At 37.7% G+C, this 20,018-nt stretch overlaps 1 protein-coding gene across 8 annotated transcripts in view; it reads right to left on the bottom strand.

Annotated features, from left to right (window-relative positions):
- The window catches only part of LOC126183383 (F-box/LRR-repeat protein 2), a 262,031-nt gene that overhangs the window by 32,992 nt on the left and 209,021 nt on the right, over positions 1 to 20,018 (bottom strand). For all 8 annotated transcript variants that reach the window (XM_049925315.1, XM_049925319.1, XM_049925316.1 and 5 more), the window contains 3 exons: positions 19,551 to 19,618; positions 12,124 to 12,253; positions 175 to 338 (listed from right to left, as the gene is read on the bottom strand). In XM_049925315.1, coding sequence (XP_049781272.1) covers positions 175 to 338; positions 12,124 to 12,253; positions 19,551 to 19,618 — 362 coding nt within the window. The remainder of the gene's footprint in view (positions 1 to 174; positions 339 to 12,123; positions 12,254 to 19,550; positions 19,619 to 20,018) is intronic.

Below are 20,018 nucleotides of genomic sequence, written 5' to 3'. Positions count from 1 at the left end.
AGCATAAAATGTATCCACACACTGATAATGGTACAGGGAGGAGGACAGAGATACACAGAGAACAAATAGAAAAAGGGAATTAAAATTTCTGTGAATGAAAACACTATTGTTCCAAGGACTTAAACTGTTATTACATTAGCATTATCTATAGAAGTAACAAACTGAAAACAATACCTGTCTGTAATCTTTGTGCATTTATTCAGATTGAGATCTTCCACATTTCTGCACTGTTCAGCAAATGTTTCCATAGACTTGTCAGCTATTGACTGACATCCTCTTAAGCTTAACTTCCTCAAGAACCCACCACATCTCCTTGATATATTTTCAATCACAGGCCCCTGGAATGAGAAGTTTTCTGTAAACTAAAATATATTCAAAGTTTAAATGTAGTCAAATGATAACAAAATCATATATTCAGATAAATGCTGTACACTAAGGTTGCTTTGAAAATCATAGATCTGATTTTGCTCTCATTAGCTGCATAATGTATATCTGATACACACAAGAAGTCTTAAAAATTTTTACTCGTTTATGACAAAGATTTAGCCAAACTGATGTTTTATATTCAACCAAATTATTCTGTATGAAGTAAGTCATGCACTAAGCAAATGGTGAGGTTTACTGCAATTTAATAACATTCTAGTGCTGTTAAAGAAAGAGAAAGGCTTCAATGCATATTAAAATGAAAGACTTAGTTTGAGTCCATGTTCTGTACATAATTTCCATAATTCTAATAATGCGGAAATCGTCAGTTTACTTGCTATATATAGGGTGAAGAAAAAAAATGTTGCATTTGGCAGTCGGCATGTGATTGCTCATCACAGTTCAAGCTGAAAGAGTATCTAGCAGAACCTAGTCCCAGCAATAGGTTTAATAGAAATAAGACTTAAAAAAATGAGGCATGCAGCACGGCCAAGAACAGGTACCATTAAACATGTGCTGCGCCAGAGATGTCCCATTAGTTCAGTGAGATTAGGCAATGCTGTGAGGAACAGATATGCAGATTCACTGGTCAAGTTCACACCAAACCCCTTTCCTCCTCCTCCCCCCCCCCCCCCCTTTTTTCAGTGAAAGGATCAGATTCTGTCCAATTTACAACTCCACAATGTGGTATCTTGTGAAATTCTTTCTGTTACTGTTATCTTTATTTAAATATCAAGACTTAAGATGAAATTCTTAAAGATGTAAATGGCCACTTTGTTTCAACCACAACACAAATTACATCAATACAAAATAATAGTGAACATAGTAACATCATATGTATCCAATGAGGTACAAAAAACCCTATAGGTAGGCTACACTAAATTGCACATTATGCTATTCATAACAATTCCATTCTGTATGTTTGATGTCTGGGCTTGTTTTCACAGAGGCAGTAAATTCACATACATGGAATGTTCACTTTAGAAAAGATGTTCAAAGTGACAACTTTGCATTTGCAAACACTTCGGCACTCGCTGGATCATACTTCGCTGGACCCTATGCAACACACCTGCATCCACCATTTCTGAAGCAGGATGCACGTCAGCTATTATTTCATATACATCCATGGGTGGAGAACTATAAACTTGCTTCTTTAAGCGTCCCCACAAACAAAAATGTAGTGGATTGCAGTCTGAGGAATGTGGAGGCCAGAATATTGTACCTTGAACAGTCTAGTTCCCCAGACATGCTTCATTTAAATAATTATGCACACTCATTCCAAAATGTGGTGATGCACCATCATGTCAAAACCATAGTTATCAAAAACAAAGTGGAATGTTTTCTAATGTGTCAGGCAAAGTATTGCAAAGAAACGTATGATCAGGGGAACATTCAACTTGTCCAGCAACAGGTAAAGGCCCTAAAGCAGTCCTCCCTCGATTCCAGCCCACAGGTTTATACCAAAGCGTGCCTTAAAGCCAAGTTCACGGGTGACATGTTGGTTGTGCTCTGATCAATAATGACTGTTGTGAAGGTTGAAAATACCTACTGGAGTGAAGCTAGACTCATCAGTCCATGTCACATTCTTTATAAAATATTCATTATCTTCCACTTGGTGCCAAAGTCATTCACAAAACTGTACTTATCAAATGTGGTATTCTGGTCACTGGTGCTGAGTTAATGTGCAATAATATGGATCCAGTTTTTCATTGTGCAACACTTCAACAACCAGTCTTTGAGATATCTGGAACTGCCTTGCAATATCATGAGTACTTTGCCAATGTGAGTAGTGAACAGTTTCAAGAATCATATCCTCCATTTGTGGAATATGTCTAGTTCTTGGATGACCTCTGTCCATTACTTGTGGACAAAGATTACCGGTTTCCTGAAGGCATTGCTACAGTTGACGAAAAACATTCTTATCAGAATGGCACCTCCGAGGGTATCGTGCAGTATACACACCACCACCACCACCACCACCACCACCTTGGTTATTGGATGCAGCTGACACCAAAAGCATATTGACAAATTCATCATCTCTGTACTCCATCAGAAAGATGCCATACATGAACCTAATAGGACCAGTTATGGTTGTACACTGTGTGGTTAGTAGACAGAGGCATGCAGTTTAATGGATCCCACTGTCACGTGATAGGTCATGTGACAAAATGATATACAGCTTATATATGGCAAGAACTAGAGAACGGACATCTAAAAAATAAAGAAGGAACTTTATGAGGATTTGGACTGTAGTATCATGTTGGATGTGCATTTGATGTCCCAGCAGTCTGCTCAGTGAGCTATGATGGCTGGTACAGTACTGCAGGGTGATACACTTTCCTCTGAACATTCCAATGCACTGCATGATGTGATAGTGCTGTCAGCTCCTCATTTTCATACACGTATTTTCAAAATGCATCCAATCTGATTTTGCTACATAATCTTTTGACCTGAATCTAGATGAGGAATTGCATGTCAATCTGCAAGGGTGGCATTTTTTCTTCACAATACGCAACTGAAGTGCACTCACACCTGGGTGCAATAATATTGTGGTCATCTAGTACACACTATTACACAGCACAATCTTACTAGCGCAACATTTAAGAAAAAGTTAAATATAGTTTTCATCTGCACTACGTACATTACTATTTTTTAATTTAAATCTGTGTACAGAAGAAAGACTTATCCAGAAGAAAGTATTTCAGTTTATATTTAAAATTTTCTTCATCGACTGTCAAACATTTTACGCTACTGTGCACGTAATCAAAGATTTTTGTGGCTACATACTGAACACAATTCTGAATCACCAACAGGTTTAGTAGTAATCAATTAACGTTATATTTTTTAAATAACTTCTTGAAGAAGCATCTACAAGATAAGTGTGGGAAAATGCAATGCATTGTTCTTATCGCTTGCTTATGTGCAATGTTTATTTTCCAAGTTATGAATTAGTTCAAAATATTAGACACACTGATCATTAGTCTCAACTAAATAGACTCTGCACCCAATTTGCAAAATACAGTAAACTGAGTTTTCTCCATATTTACAAATACTACCTCAGCACTTGAAAAGTATTGAGCACACCCTTCTCCAGTCTGACTGCAAAATGTAAGAAGGCTATTTCCCACGAGGTCTGCTACACATGTCCTTATAAATACATCTACCTAGATATAAGAATGTCTTGCAATGTATTCTACCCAACTGCACTCATGTAGTAGGTATGTTGCACTAGTTAGTAGTCAGATGGCTGCTTACTGCTGAAGCTTACACTCATTCATTCAGTGCTGTACTTGCACAGTCCTCCATTCTCCTGACACACTGCCACCGCCACATCTGTTTCCTTTCTCATTCTTTTTTTACCCTCCTTAAACAACTGTGTGCTTATCATTCATTCTCTAGAGTACCCCATCCCAACTGGCTGCCTCCTTAGTATTGTTAATAACAATGTTCTAGGACAGTGTGTGTGTGTGTGTGTGTGTGTGTGTGTGTGTGTGTGTGTGTGTGTGTGTGTTCTATTACTCTGCATGTTTTTGAAGACACCGACGATGCCCTCCTTTAGGTTCTCTCAATTTTTTAATTTTTTTTTTTAACATTTGTTGTCTCTGGCATATTATCCCAAGTACCTGCTACCAAGTTACAGCTTCCAGTAGCCATCAGCAGCTACAAAAATCTGGCTGGAACATCAGAATCATCTGTCCCAATTTATCTGCAATTTCCTCAGTATGTCCACACAATTTGAGCTACTTCACCTCATTTCCCACTTCTCACTGATCATTTGATTCAGAATTTCAGAAGCACCAATATAGTAAAATGAGAAAAAAAAATCTTTCAAAAAACTATTTTTGACAATTTCTTTTATCTATAGTTCTACAGTCATGCCATTAAACAACAGAATATTTCTGTTATCAGTTATGACCTATTTGGAGACAGCAACCTTCCCCACAGGAATCAACACACAATAGATCAGCCTATTTGTTCCCAATATTCATAGCACAACAGACAGTGGCAGACAGACTAATGCTTTATTTCTTGAGTTCAGGCAGTCATTCAACAGGAGAAACAGGACTTGGTAACTGATTATCACAGGAAAACACCATGCACATAAATGACCTGGAGGATATGTTTTCATTTTGGATTTTATACTAGGAAGAATTACTAAAGATACAAAAACTTAAGGGAACAGCTCTCTCATGTTCATTTACTCAGATTCAGAGTGTCACAGAGATGTATAATACAGTGCCAGTGGCAGACACTACAGTTGAGACAAAGTGCACTATGTCGTTGTTGCTATTTTACTGTTAAGATAATCAGAGCACATGTCTGAAGAAGAGTGAGCACTGTATTATTTCCTCCATTATGTATCTCATGAAATGACCATGGCACTAAAATGAGAGATATTTGAGCTTAGAAAGTGATAGCTAATCCCCCAGGGAACTTTCACAAGGACTGGGGAAAACGATTACGGTACACAACATAACCTCCAACATACACTGACAGTACAAAGGTAGGTATAGATCTATAAAATGTACTGACTATACTTTATGTATGGTAAATGGAACAACATTCACACATTTAAAAAACAGGAATGGATCCAAACCTGAAACCTACCACCACCATTCATGATTCTTGCCACCACCACTAAATTCTTTACTCCTACAGGTGTTGCTAAAATTTTGCAATAATATTTGTTGCAATCTTTTTCCTGGATGTTATTCAATTTAGGTGTCTAAAATACTGTTAACTTCCTAAAATTTAAGATTTTAAGATAATACTACAATCTACAAAATAAAATTCTTTCATCAAGAAAAACTTAAAAAATGAAATTAAAGTTATATTTTGTTATTTAATGTGTGTAAATGTATAAATGGCCTTTTTACTTTGATTGTATCATGTGGAGTCCAAATTCCAATTTATTAAGTAAATTATTTCTACTTAACTGTGATACTATTATAAAGTACACAATACTACTTTCTCAAATGTTTTGAAGAGCAAATTATGACACTACGGTAATTGGGTGGTAATTATTTTCATTTTTCCTGACTCCTTTCCTTAAGAGATTTTTAACAGTGGCATGTTTCAATTTGGTGAAAAAAGTTTCTTTGCTAGTGGTGCATTATACATGACAGTAATGACACTAGTTATTAAATAAAAACAACTCTTCAGTATTGCATTTCAAATTTTCTAGGACATCTCTAGCACACATGATGAGGCAGGTAAGAACAAAAAACTCCAAATACACAGTTATTACAAATGACTGAAGCGATTTCATAAATTCACTGTAGCTGCATTGAACTGATATATTGTCAGAAATCTCTACACTCACAGAGGAAAAACTTTTTTTTTTTTTTTTTAGCTGCACTTCAGATTTCTGTCACAAGAGCACTGCTATGAGCAGCTAGGCATAACAATGACAGGTGCTGAGAAAGTGTATGTTGTGCTTGAAATGCATTCATTCATATCAGCCTGCCATAACAGTGCAACGATCCTTCAGAATTAAGTTCAACAAAGATCCACCAGCTGTTAACCCCATTTGGTGACAATATTCACACTTTAAAGCTGCAGGATGCCACTGCAAGGGGAAATCAACAGATCAGCCTGCAGTGAGTGAGGAAACAGTTGACCACTCATGGGTGAGTTTACATGTAGCCCACAGAAGTCAACAAACAGGGCAGGCATATGGCTGATCATATCACAAGTGACCATTTTGAAGATCTAGAGGAAATGAATGAAGCTGAAGCCTTACCATTTGCAATGGCTACAAGTATTTACTCCAGATGACAAAGTCAGCTGCTCCAAATTTTTGGCACAGTTTCCAGACCCCATGGAAGGGTGTGGGTTGTGTGAGAAATTCATCTTCAGTGATGAAGCAAAATTTTTTGTAAATGGTACCATTAACAGGCACAATTTGGAATCTGGGGGGACAAGGAATCACTATGCTGTTGTGCGGCACATTCAAGATTCACCAAAAGTTAATGTGTTGTGTACAGTCTCATGGTTTGAAGTTTACAGACCCTTTTTCTCTTGCAAAAAGACCATTACAGGACAAAATGTATTGGGAAATGCTGGAAAATTGGCTCATGCCACAACTGGAGATCTACAGTGTGGACTTTACTTACAAACAGGATGGTGCTCCATCTCACATCCATCATGATGTTCACAATTTCTTAAACAGGAAACTGAGGAACTGATGGAATAGTCATGGTGGGGCTGATGATCAGCAATTTATGTCATAGCCTCAACGATCTCCCAACCTAATCCTATGTCAAATAATATAGCTACAGAAAATCTGTGAAATCACTTTAATAATTTATAATAATCTTGTATACCCAAACTAATAAATATATCAAGGTGCAGTTTTCACTAAGTTATTGTAGCCAATGTAGCAAATTTCCTAACAAAAGCATATAATATTTAAATTTTATAGCTGGCAAGTTACAAGAAAAACTTTCTTTTTTTAATTTTCATACAGAAATATATAATTTTTCACTGGCATTGGAACAAGTTTTTGGAGAGGACTTGAAGAAAACAGCATGTATGGAAAGTGATCAAATAGTAACAAGTTAGCACCACTACAAACCACTGTCAGGGGAAGAGATCACACAATAGTGTGCCTTATTGTGTAGACTGCATGGAAACAAGTAACTCACACAGTTAGTTTGCTTACCTATGGGCATTAATCTCGTAATGTCTGTGGTCTGATGATGTGATGCAATTCATACATTCACAATATACACAACAGTCAAAAAAGTGGATAGGGCTTTTGTTTAGAGTCAATGTCATCAGACAGAGCAGCAGTGGAACAGTACGCTAGAAGGTATCCTGATTTTGGAACGCCCCTGTGATCTGTCTATTATTTAAAACCTTCCAAGAACCTGGAAACGTAAGGAATAAAATACGCCAACAAAAAAGAAGAGGAACAAATCAGAGAAATGCTTCTAACATTTTAGCAGTAGTAAGACACAATCCATGTGTCACTACAAAGCAGCTTCAATGTACGAGTGTTAACAGCCAAAGAAAGATTCTGCAAATACTGCACTCCAACATATTTCATCCTTTCCACATTTTGTTCCATCAATAACTTAATGGCAATGACTTTCAACATCTGTTATAGTACTCAGAATGGTGTCTATGAAAGCTGTAAAGATATGTGGTATTTCTATAAACGAATTTGTTTACAGATGGTGCATTTTGTACAAACTATGAGCAAATCATTCTTCGCAACACACTACTGACCAGTGGAAAATCCATGCTGGCTGAGAGAAGTCAAAATATGGTGGGTGTTTCCAAGAATCTAATCATTGGTCTCTGTTTTATTGATGGACCAAGTATAGACAAACATGCTGTCCCAGCTATTGGAAGATACCCCATGGACATAGGGCATTTCATGTGGTGTCAACTGGACAAATGTCCCATCCATTCTACACAGATAATTAAAGACCTTCTTAATGGAGCATTTAGAAATTGGTGGACTCTTAACATCTAGGAAACACTAAATGTTCAAATGTTTGCTATGGACTTTTGCCTATGGAAAAAAAAAGTCTTTCAAGAAAACACTGACACCTTCTAAATAAACGAAATGCCATGTAATGAGGGCCTGTGCTCTGGTAAGCCCAGATGACATTCAGTGTGCAGTATCACCTAGAATTGTTTCTAAGCATGTATCAATGCTCAACATTCTGAGCATTTGATATGACAGTTACAATAAGAAACACACACACTGTGGCAAACTTATGTTTTCACTTACATTTGGTACAAAGGAACAGATGTTACTGATACCTCTTCTCCTGACAATGGGAGAAGAGTTTGCAGCACTTCTTGTTACTATTTGATCTAGTTCCACACTTTTTATGTTGTTAAAATCTTCTTAAGAGGCTATTTCCAATGTCGCACAAGAAGGTATATAATTTCATAATGAAGTCTGTTTCATAATTAGGCAGCTATAAATGCTGAAAATTAATTATGTACATAAGAAAATATGCCAGACTGTCCACTACAACTCAACAAAATCTGTACCTCAATCTACAGTATTCAATTGTTACGAATATATTTTGGGTGGCCTCTCTTACTTGACTCACTCTGTATACTAATGCTTACTCAACTCAAATATTTCACCTTATTTTCTCTAACACATTCAGAAAATTATTATTAAAAATATTTGCCAATTATGAATTCCTGGTAACAGTACTGCCATTCACTTTAATGGCAAAGTATATTTTAATGTGGTCCATTTCCTGGTCTCCATCTCACTGTATTAGACATAGTCCATTACTGACATAAATTTTTATCATCCTGTGCACATTTTTGGACATTTCAATAACTTTCCTTACAATATTTCAGTGATTTTTGTAAAAATACACAGAATATATGCTCTTTACTTGTTCTTACAATCTAGTTAGTTATCAATATTTTTCTTTTTCATTTTTATTGAGTTTCTGAACTACTTCTTAGGACATCTACTTCAAACATTAATAAAAAATTATTAAGAAATACTATTTATCTCACATTAGGATTACCCTTGTAATACTTCCTTGGTATTATTAATCAGCCTCACTGTTATGGTTGGCTACATCTAAGAATATTGTGGTGGTATTCATTTTGCATAGTTGTCCTCATGTTCAGGAAGAGTATTGCTGTGCATTTGTTGGAAACTTTACTACCTGAAAGAAAACTGTAGTAGATACATGTTTCCTTCTCATTTCTCCTGCCAGAAGCTTTCAAGCCATCTCACTGAAGTCTCCACAAATTGTTGACTGTTTCTTCTTGTCTGAATAATATCTTAATAATGAAAGCAGACTTCTCATAAATAGCCAAAAGTTTCCCATTGAAGATTTGTGGGCCATCTCTCTCTCTCTCTCTCTCTCTCTCTCTCTCTCTCTCTCTCTCTCTCTCTCTCTCTCTCTCTATCTATTCGTTTAGTCGGTTCCGACTCGTCGTGACCCCATGAACGAAATCACACCACTTTTTCCTGTCTTGCACTTTCTCCCATAGACCTTCCAGGTTGGAACACATTGCTTCTGTGATGCCATCGATCCATCTCATCCTCTGACATCCTCTTCTTCTAGTTCCTTCAATCTTCCCCAGCATTAATGTTTTTTCCAGCGAGGCATGCCTTCGCATTGTGTGTCCAAAGTAGGTCAGCTTTTGTTTTAACATTAGACCTTCCAGGGAGAAGTCTGGTTTTATTTGCTCCAATATTGATCTGTTGGTTCTCTTTGCAGTCCATGGAACTCTAAGAAGTTTCCTCCAACACCACAATTCGAAGGAGTCAATTCTTCGCTGTTCAGCCTTTCTAATGGTCCAGGTCTTACATCCGTACATCACAACTGGAAAGACCATAGCCCTCACAATACAGATCTTTGTTGCTAGTGTTATATCTCTGGACCTTATAACCTTCTCAAGGTTTGACATCACCTGTCTACAGAGCAACAGGCGTCTCCAGATTTCGTGGCTGCAGTCGCCATCAGCAGAGATCTGGGAACCGAGATAACTGAATGTGGTCACTACCTCCATGGTTTCTCCTGCTATATCCCACGAATTGGTAGGTGTAGTTGCCATAACTTTCGTTTTCTTCACATTCAGCACAAGACTGGCCTTTTCACTTTCATCTTTCACCTTCAGTAAGAGTGTTCTCAATTCTTCTTCACTTTCTGCCAACAGGATCGTATCATCCGCGTACCTGAGGTTGTTTACATTTATTCCAGCTATTTTAATTCCTGTTTTTTCTTCATCTAGCCTCGCATTCCTCATAACATGTTCTGCATACAGAATGAATAAGTACGGTGACAGTATGCAGCCTTGCCGGACCCCTTTCTGAATATTTATCCATTTCATTGTTCCATACATAGTTCTCACCGTGACTTCTTGGTCAAGGTATAAACTCTGTATCAGATGAATGAGGTGATCTGGTACACCCATGTTTTTCAGTATGTTCCATAATTTGTTGTGACCGACGCAGTCAAAGGCTTTGGTGTAGTCAATAAAGCCATCACTACAAATAAAATATACTTCACAAAGAATTCCTACACACATGCTTGTGTTCTGACCTAGACAAAAACTGCTTTGCTCAACATCTTTTAACATGTACGATGTATCCTGCAGTTCATGGTGTTCAGGCAGGAGCAAAATTTCTCCCTCATAAAACTCTGCTGATTTCCTTAAGATACAACAAAGCCCATCTATCTCGCTTTTCAATTCCCTTGTGTTCTAATCAAACAAACCCACCTCACTTTACCAAGAACACTTTAACTCGGCAATTTGTAAGCACTATATAGTAGAATGAAGGATGGCATTCAGAGTTATGCATTCTTATTTAATTCATGGATAAACAGTAAACTGTATTACACCAATTAGCCAGTGTTTGGAGGGAAGATGGAAGATGTAGGAATACTGATTTAAACTACCATTAAATTAAATGAGTAAGAGGGAGACACTGAGCTAGGTGGCACAATGATTAAGACAGGACCAGGTTTCAATTCTCTCTCTGTCTGGCCATCCACATTTATGTTTTACTGGAATTATTTTAAGTAATTGCCAGGATGGAGCCTACGAAAAAGGACAAGGCCAATTCTCTTTTCTGTCCTTACCCAACCCACACTTGTGGTCCGACTCTAATGACTTCATTACTGATTGGATGTTAAAAGCCACTACTGCCTCCTTTTTTGAGAGGGGGGGAGGGGGGGGAAGGGGGGAAGAGAGACAGAGAGAGAGAGAGAGAGAGAGAGAGAGAGAGAGAGAGAGAGAGAGAGAGAGAGAGAGAGAGTACTACTAAATACTTATTCTCAATTGCTTGCCAAGTTATTCAACATTTCAAAATTCCCTTACAATTCCCATGCTTTCGCTTAATTTTCCATGTGTTAACAGAATAATTAAACAGATCTGCAATTGGATTGAGGGTTGTTTAATGGCTAGTGTCTTGTGTCACACTATTTGGGATGTATTACAAACAAACATAAAGTAAGATCCCAGAATGAGCTTGTCACACAGTCTCCTAAGATACTGTGTCTAAGAAAGAGCACTAAATTGGCAAGTGCAGGTAAGAAGTCCGGCACATCTGATGTTCAGATAGAAAAATCTTTTTTGTTTCCAGACTAGATCAGTGGTTTACAGTCTATTGACTACAAGAAAGTCACTGGTATTGTAACTGTACAGCTAATCTTTACTCTCACAACAAAATGTGAAATAATTGTTGTCAAAGATGGAAATTCATTTATCAGTGAGCACTTTTACAAGTACCACTGGTGTTTGCTGATTTGGCATCAATTTTGACAATGAGGGAGTTTTGCAAGACTGACGAAGGTACAGATTTCAGGCAGTTAAGTGTACAGTAACATTCCTCATCTCATCTGCTGTTTTATTTCAAACATCAAATCAACTACCAGACACATTTATCACTATGAAATTTCTACTGAATTTTATTATTTAAAAAGGTGTTTTTCTTCTTTGGGCCTATTTCTATACATTTCTTCACATTAGATCACAAAAAAATGCAAAATTTGAATTTTCACAATTACTAAGAGTTCCATTTCAAGTATGTAATATGACATTTTATTTTACTACCCATGTAAACTGAAATGTCACAACTCACAATACAGCCCAAATTTTGAAGTACTAGTATGAAGAATTAAGATGTATAAAGTTTTTCCATGTCTCAGACATAAGTATGAAACTTCCTAGTTTCTACAGTGCATTTGGCAAGCTTACCTCAACATCTGTTTGGAAGTCAAATAAATCAATCCTCTGCCAGTTGCTGCCATCAAGAGCCAGTACATTCCAAGCTTTAGAAACTTGTGCACATCGACACAATGAAACTACATCCAAATAGGAGAATATTCTGTAAAAGATAATATCATCAGTGTCAGTTTGTACAGAACTGTGTGAAAGTTTTAGAGGAAAAAATTAAGAAGAAGAAGAAGAAGAAGAAGAAGAAGAAGCAGCGACACATATATTTTACATTCATTACTATCCATATAACAGTGGCCCAAAATAAGCATAATAATTAAAACAATCTTGTCATTGAAACTTCCTGGCAGATTAAAACTGTGTGCCGGGCCGAGACTCGAACTCGGGACCTTTGCTTTTCGTGGGAAAGTGCTCTACCAACTGAGTTACCCAAGCATGACTCACGCCCCGTCCTCACAGCTTTACTTCCGCCAGTACCTCACCTCCTACCTTCCAAACTTTACAGAAGCTCACAGGGGAGCTTCTATAAAGTTTGGAAGGTAGGAGGCGAGGTACTGGCGGAAGTAAAGCTGTGAGGACTAGAGCACTTGCCCACGAAAGGCAAAGGTCCCGGGTTCGAGTCTCGGTCCGGCACACAGTTTTAATCTGCCATGAAGTTTCATATCAGCGCACACTCCGCTGCAGAGTGAAAATCTCATTCTGCAATCTTGTCATTGTTATTCTAAGAGCTACTACAGCATATGCAATGCATTAAGCAGCAAATAAAGCTCTAATTTCTTTTAATTTTTTTATTTCAGTAATTTTTATAAATGACGCAAAAGTTGTATTTGTGGCAGTATTAAATTTATACAGTACAAAGTCCAGTCCATTCACTTAACACAAACTGAAATTACATGCCACATTTACCAAGGCAAGTTGATGACATCAGGAGTGACTAAGAAGTATTAGAAGTGCACAGTACTAGCCTTACGGTCCATTTTTCAGAGAACTGTGTCTTTCAGTACATTTATATATGGTTGGATTGATCTACCACTTTTTTAGGGATCTTAACTACATGTGATGATCAAAGTTTAACTGTTGGAATTATTAACACAGCTTTTATTTACAAAAAGTGACTAAAGTGCACCAATTACTGCTTGCAACTCTAATTACTGAGTTTACAGCTTTGTTTCTCGTTTATCAGCAAAGAGTTGCAGGATCAGCATGTCTGCAGTTCTGTGTGTCCTGTTTTTCTCTGGGTATGTAATATTCTGAAGAACAAAATGTCTTTCTAGGTTGGAAACAGTTCTGCTAAATGATAAGGTTGGGAAGGAGTTGAGGTGAGGGATCAGCTAAGCCCTTACTACAGTATCATGCTATAATTCACTGAAAGTGGTACAGAAAAATAAAGAAAAAGTAGACATTATAACGGCCACATGTCATGAACAAGAGTGTACAGACTTATTATTGGAACATCTTACTTCAGTACACATTAAGATCAGGTAAGAGACATATTTTTTTCCACATATTGACAGTGAGCAGAGCCTTGGAAGGGTGTATGATTAGGGGTCAACATCCTGTCAATAGCATGGTCATTAGAGATAGACCACAAGCTCAGACTGAGGACAGAAATCAGCCATATTATTTCATAGGAATTATCCCTGCATTCAGTTTAAATGATCTATGGGAAATTACAGAAAACCGGTACTGGATAGCCAAAAGATAATTTGAACACTTGCTCTCCTGAATTCATGTGCCGGATCTTACCACTGTGCCTCATCCCTTGGTGGAAGCCACAGATATGTGGAAAAAATAGAAGTCATAAGACTGTAGATATATACATATTGAAGTACCTACAATAATGCTATTTTACTGGTTTTACTATCATGCTATTATGTTTAAGATGAGGAGTAATTCATTATCATACAAGAGGAACAGTCAATATTCGGGGATGTGACAAGAACAATCATTCAAAGAAAAAAGGTCCATTAAACATAGGCTCTGAAACGCATACCTAAAAGAGCTATGAGCACTTGTTTAGTACAAGACACATGTTACACAACGACATAAAGAATGTACTCCTTCACATACGGCTCCAATGATTTATTGAAGTAACATGACCTGTGATCCTTAAATTTCCAAATCTGAACTCAGCCAAGTTCTGTAACCATGCAACATCAAAATTAAGAAACAGACTTCATGGAAGGAAGAAATGAAGGAATGGATTTGATGTCCCAGGTCATTAGAGATAAAAGGAAGAGTAGGATTTAACTTTTCATCGACGATGAGGTCATAACAGAGTAGAAGTCCCTATTTGGGAAGGACTAAATGAAATAGCCCATATCCATTTTAAGGAACTGTTCCATCACTTGCCTTAAGTGATTCAGAAAAATTACAGAAACTGAAATTTGGATGAGCAGATGGGGATTTTAACTGTCATCTTCTTTAATATGAGTACTGCGTCTTACCGCTGCACCGCCATGCCTGATCGCTGCAGATGGAGTATTAGCTGTCAATGATGCAACGATATTGCCAATTGTTGGAGTCAAAAGTTAACACATAACTACATAAATTTGCAGTCTCCAAAATTGCTGTTTGATATTAAATAAATTGGTGTTAAAATGTTGACAAACAAGTAATTAACAGGTCAAAGACTCACAACTTAATGGTAGTAGGGCAACTAGAGTACATTTTATAAAGGGAGCCCTATGTATCATTAACGTGTTTGCAGATATGTTTTATCATTTGTAACTGCCAACTATCATTTAGATCTGCATCAGAAGGTGAAATAAACTTCCTCCACCACTTAGCACCATATAAAAAGCTAGAATTGCAGCTACAACCATTATCCACAATGTGTATTATTTTTGTTACTGCCTTGCACTTTGTGCTACATACTATTCTGCTTGTGAGATCCTCTCTTCTTATTCAGAATCTGATAGGAAGCTACTATTTATTAGTTTTGTTCTGTTCTAAATTGGATGTAAATTTTAGTGTCACCATCTCTGTTACTTATTTCAAATATGCACATAGATCAAAAAACTGTTACATCACATTTACTTGCCAGGTGCACGTTTTGTAGTAGTTTCTTCATTATAACTGCATACTTGTAATAGAATACCTACAGAATTCAGATGCTGTGTACAGAAGCGAACATAGTTGCCCATATGCTGCACTCACCTTAAATCAGTGTCAATGATAGCATGCTGTCTTCAACATGCCATTTTTTGTTGTGGCAGCTACATAGAAAACTCAATATAATCTAATGGATTTAATTTGTCAATGTGAGGGTGCGAGGGATACAGTAAACTGGCAGTGGTGCATTGGAAAAAAGATACTTGCCTCCCAGGGGCTGTGTGCGAGTTCTGATACTGAGCTGCCTAAACCCACAATGAGAATTAGTTTGTGGTTGGGTCAGCAGTCTCAAGTCCATTTGCTATTTCCATAAGCCCTGGCTCAAGACCAAAGGCACCACTGACAACTCGTGTATCAAATGGGGCAGATTAACTTTTCTTTTCTGTTTCATTTGTTCTACTTTCCCATCCCTTTCCCTCCTATACAATGTGTATAGACACAATGCAGCTACCGAGCGAGGTGGCACAGTGGTTAGACACTGGACTCGCATTCGGGAGGACGACGGTTCAATCCCGCGTCCGGCCATCCTGATTTAGGTTTTTCGTGATTTCCCTAAATCACTCCAGGCAAATGCCGGGATGGTTCCTCTGAAAGGGCACGGCAGATTTCCTTCCCCATCCTTCCCTAATTCAATGAGACCGATCACCACGCTGTCTGGTCTCCTTCCCCAAACAACCAACCAACCACAATGCAGCTTTATACTCATCACTTATTAGGTGCCTCTGGTTTGAAATAAGTAGTTAAAATCCTGCACCATCACTTCTGTAATAATCTTTGCTGATGATTCATTAGAGTAATGCATATTATTAAGGAACTTTAGGCCTCTCTTGGCAGTTCAGGAGAGCTTTACACATGGAAGGCAACTACTCTGATGTGAACTTAGGAATGGGATGGGTGGGGGGGGGGGGGGGGGGGGGGGAGACAGAGGTTGCATATTACCTTTCGCACTCTTCGTGTCAATCTCACACATCCTGTAATGTTAGAGTGAAAACTAAAGAAGAAAATGCAGAGCTTAGTTATCAAAGAAGGCACTTTCATAAATTAATCATTCAGTTACTTATTGATCAAACTGGGGCTGAAATGACTTATAGTGAAATGAAGGATAGATTTCTAAACTCTTATTAATTAAGACAAAACTACAGTTTCATTGCTACATGGAATTAGAGAAAAAAGATTTAGAAATGATTGTCTGTGAGAACCAAGACTGAAAAGTGGGGTAACTGATCCTGATGGATTTCCTGTTTAACTGTACATTGCAATTGTAGTAGAGCTCATCTCGCTTCTTGCTGCTACAGTGACGCATCCTACATGATATGAAGATACCACCATAGAAATGTATTGCAGAGATTTACACTGTCTTTTATAGAACGGAACATTCTGCCAAAGTAGCTGTCTTGGCAGTCAGAATGACTTCCTGACAAGTTTGGTACACCATATGGGCAATGAGGTAAGTAAACATATGGTGATTTCAAAAATATTTGGCAATTCCCCATATTGTTTGAGTATGGGATTAGTGATTATTCATTGGTTGTTTTGATAGTGAAGGTACATAGTGTACCTGTTCCAACCAGTTTAAGAGTTATGTACTCTGGAAGGAAAATTTAGTACTGCAGAATATTAGGAGTAATATGGACATAAGGTTTTTCTCTGTATAGTACTTCACAAGATATTCATGCATCATATCATTGATTAGGAAGCCAGATGGGTAAGTAGTAATCAGTTTAGTTTAACTGTCTGAATGTTCTGTGCATCATATTAGTGATATCTGACTAATGTAGAAATATCCATTGGTTTACAAATATAATAATATTTCTTCCATGAAAATATGGCTGCAAGCTGGGGGTTTGCAGGATCAGCTTTTACATGCACCTTAACCTAAATTATAATTGGTTACCAGATCTGTTTGGAAATTCATCTACAGAATAAAAGAAGTTATCAAGTAAAACCGATTTAAAATTTTTTTTTATGTCAGTACTACCTCTTACTCTAAAGGTAAGTTCATTCAAAATCTTTGTGCTGCAAGTCAGAGTTATTTTGTAATCACAACAGTGTAACTAAAATCCTCAAACTCAAATGGAGGACAGTATGGAAAAGACATGGTGAAACCTACTGTAATGGCAAAAAGATGTCTTTGAACATGAATGTAATAATGCATTGTATTTATATATGCTTACCACACAAAGATTTTGTACATTTCATGTGGACATACATTTTGTAAGAAATACAAATGCTTCCATAGGTGCAACTTCTGATTTCAGAAAAAATATAAAGGTCCACCGTCAACCAGTATACACTGGTCAGCCAGAACATTATGACCACCTACCTAATAGCCAGTATATCCACCTTTTGCATGGATAACAGCAGTGACGCATCATGACATGGAAGCAATGATGCCTTGGTAGGTTACTGGAAAGAGTTGGCACCACATATGCACATACAAGTTGTATCATTCTTGTAAATTCAAGGAAGGGTGGTGATGAGCTCTGACACCACGTTCAATCACATCCCAGATGGGATCGATCAGGTTAAGATTTGATGAATTGGAGGGGGCCAGCACATCAATTGGAACTCATCACTGTGTTCCTCGAACCACTCCATCATACTCCTGGCTTTGTGATATGGTGCATTGTATTGTTGAGAAATGCCACTGCTGTCAGGGAACATGATCATCATGAAGGGTTGTATGGGGTCTGTAACCAGTGTACAATACTCCTTGGCCATCTTGGTGCCTTGCATGAGCTCCAATGGACCCATGAATGCCCACGTGAATGTTGCTCAGAGCATGATAGAGCCACCACCAGGTTGTCTCCATCCCGCAGTAAAGGTGTCAAGAAGCCGTTCCCCTGGGAGACGACAGATCTGCGACCCACTACTGGCATGATGAAGAACGTATTGGGATTCATCAGACCATAAAACGCTCTGCCTCTGCAGTCATAGTTACTGATGTCATGGTGTTAACATTGGCATGTGCATGGGTAGTCAGCTGTGGAGGCCCATCACTACGAGTATTCAGTGCACTGTGTGTTCAGACACAGTTGCACATTGCCCAGCATTAAAATCTGATGTTAGTTCCACCACAGTTCTGTTTTATCAGCATGCCCAGCCTACAACGTCCAACATCTATAATGATGGGCCACCCTACCCACGACATCTGGGCATGGCTTCACCTTGGTTTTCTGAACGTGTTGAAGACACTCACCACAGCACTCCTCGAACAGCTGACAAGTCATGCAGTTTCCTAAATGCCCATGCTGAGCCTCCAGACCATCACAATCTGCCCTCAGTCAAACTCATATAGATTGCATGCCTTCCCCATTCTACACACAGACAGCACACTCAATGCACTTTGTGCGTGTCTGACAAGTAGTATCACCAAGATGGGTTTATGTTGGTAGTGGATCAGTGGTCATAGTGTTCTGGCTGATCATTGTATTTCACATTTGGCACATGTAGTTTGTTTCTGTTATCAAACTAAGCAATCCAGAGGCTGCTTGTGAGTGTTATTGTTTGTGGGTAACAATATGTTAATATTATAAAGGTGGAAGTTGTATCAGCACAGTATAGATCATTGTGTGTTTACTGTTCACGTAAGAGAATTGTTCCTGCTGAGACAAGATGAATTATAGTAAAAACGGAATGAAACCAGATGAAGTATGGTGAAAAACCAATTTGAAAACAAAATATAATGTACATGAAAATGGAATGAGACCGACGTCAAAACAGAAATACAAATAAATAAGATGTGTGGGGTGGAGGTCAATGTGTAGACATGAGTGGGGAGGGGAGGGGGGGGGGGGGAAGGGAGTAGCAAACATGAATGGATTAGGCAAGGTCAGTATAGTGCATGTATCAATATAGGGAGGGTGAGAGAGCTGTTGAGTACGAGGTGTGAGAATGTGCGTGTGATGAGGGCAAGAGCAGGAGAAAATGAGAAAAATAGTATGGGTGAAGGGAAGTGGTGGGATCAATTTAAATGTTCAGCAATATATGTGAGGCTTTTTTTCTAAATCTGAGGAAATGTTGTGATACACCTAGATAGAGTGAGAAGTATTTTGCATAGAGGTTTAGCGCTCCTTACTCAACTTTTTTAGTAATGGCATTAAAATTCCTGCTTTAAATACAGTCAGAAAGCATGGATGTACTTTTTTTGAAGTTTGAGCGCACATATCTGATAGTTGCTGTAGTTACAAACTAGTATGAAAGGTTCTGCAGAGCAGGGATAAGTGGCAAATTTAAGAAAAAAGAAACCACCTATGTGGCAAAACAGGATAAATACAGATATCCTTTCAGGGTTATTTTATAGAAAATTAATTATAATAAACACATTATCTTACCGAAGGAGCAGTTCCTTTGGCAGCTTCTTATTGATCTGTGCCTCATCATCAGAAAATACTCTTGTTAACTGTGAGAAAAAGAAGAGAAACATCTTTGTTAGTTACAGAAATGTAATAAAAAGTAAGGTCACTGCTTAAGATGTGTTATGCAATCTTATTTACATATAAAAGCAAAACAAGACCATTATTTTTCTCTCTACTGCCATCATGTATGAAACCTTCTTAGCTACACACACCAAATAATTAAATAAATACCGTCTAAATGTTTTTGTTATAATGGTAAGTAAACATCTGTGTATCAGTTTAAAATCACAATAAAGAAAACAAAAACATCAGTTTTAAATAGGCAACCCATTTTTCAAAAATAAAATACCTTCAAGACCAGTACAACTGTAACAGGTATTTCATCAGTGCACACAGGTCATGACACTTACTTTTAGATTAGAAATATTTCAGTCATAAAATAAT

The sequence above is a fragment of the Schistocerca cancellata genome, chromosome 4, assembly GCF_023864275.1.
Source record: "Schistocerca cancellata isolate TAMUIC-IGC-003103 chromosome 4, iqSchCanc2.1, whole genome shotgun sequence".
NCBI classification, from domain to species: Eukaryota; Metazoa; Arthropoda; class Insecta; order Orthoptera; family Acrididae; genus Schistocerca; species Schistocerca cancellata.
Note: the sequence above shows the minus strand (reverse complement) of the source record. Positions and strands in the feature narration are given on the sequence as shown.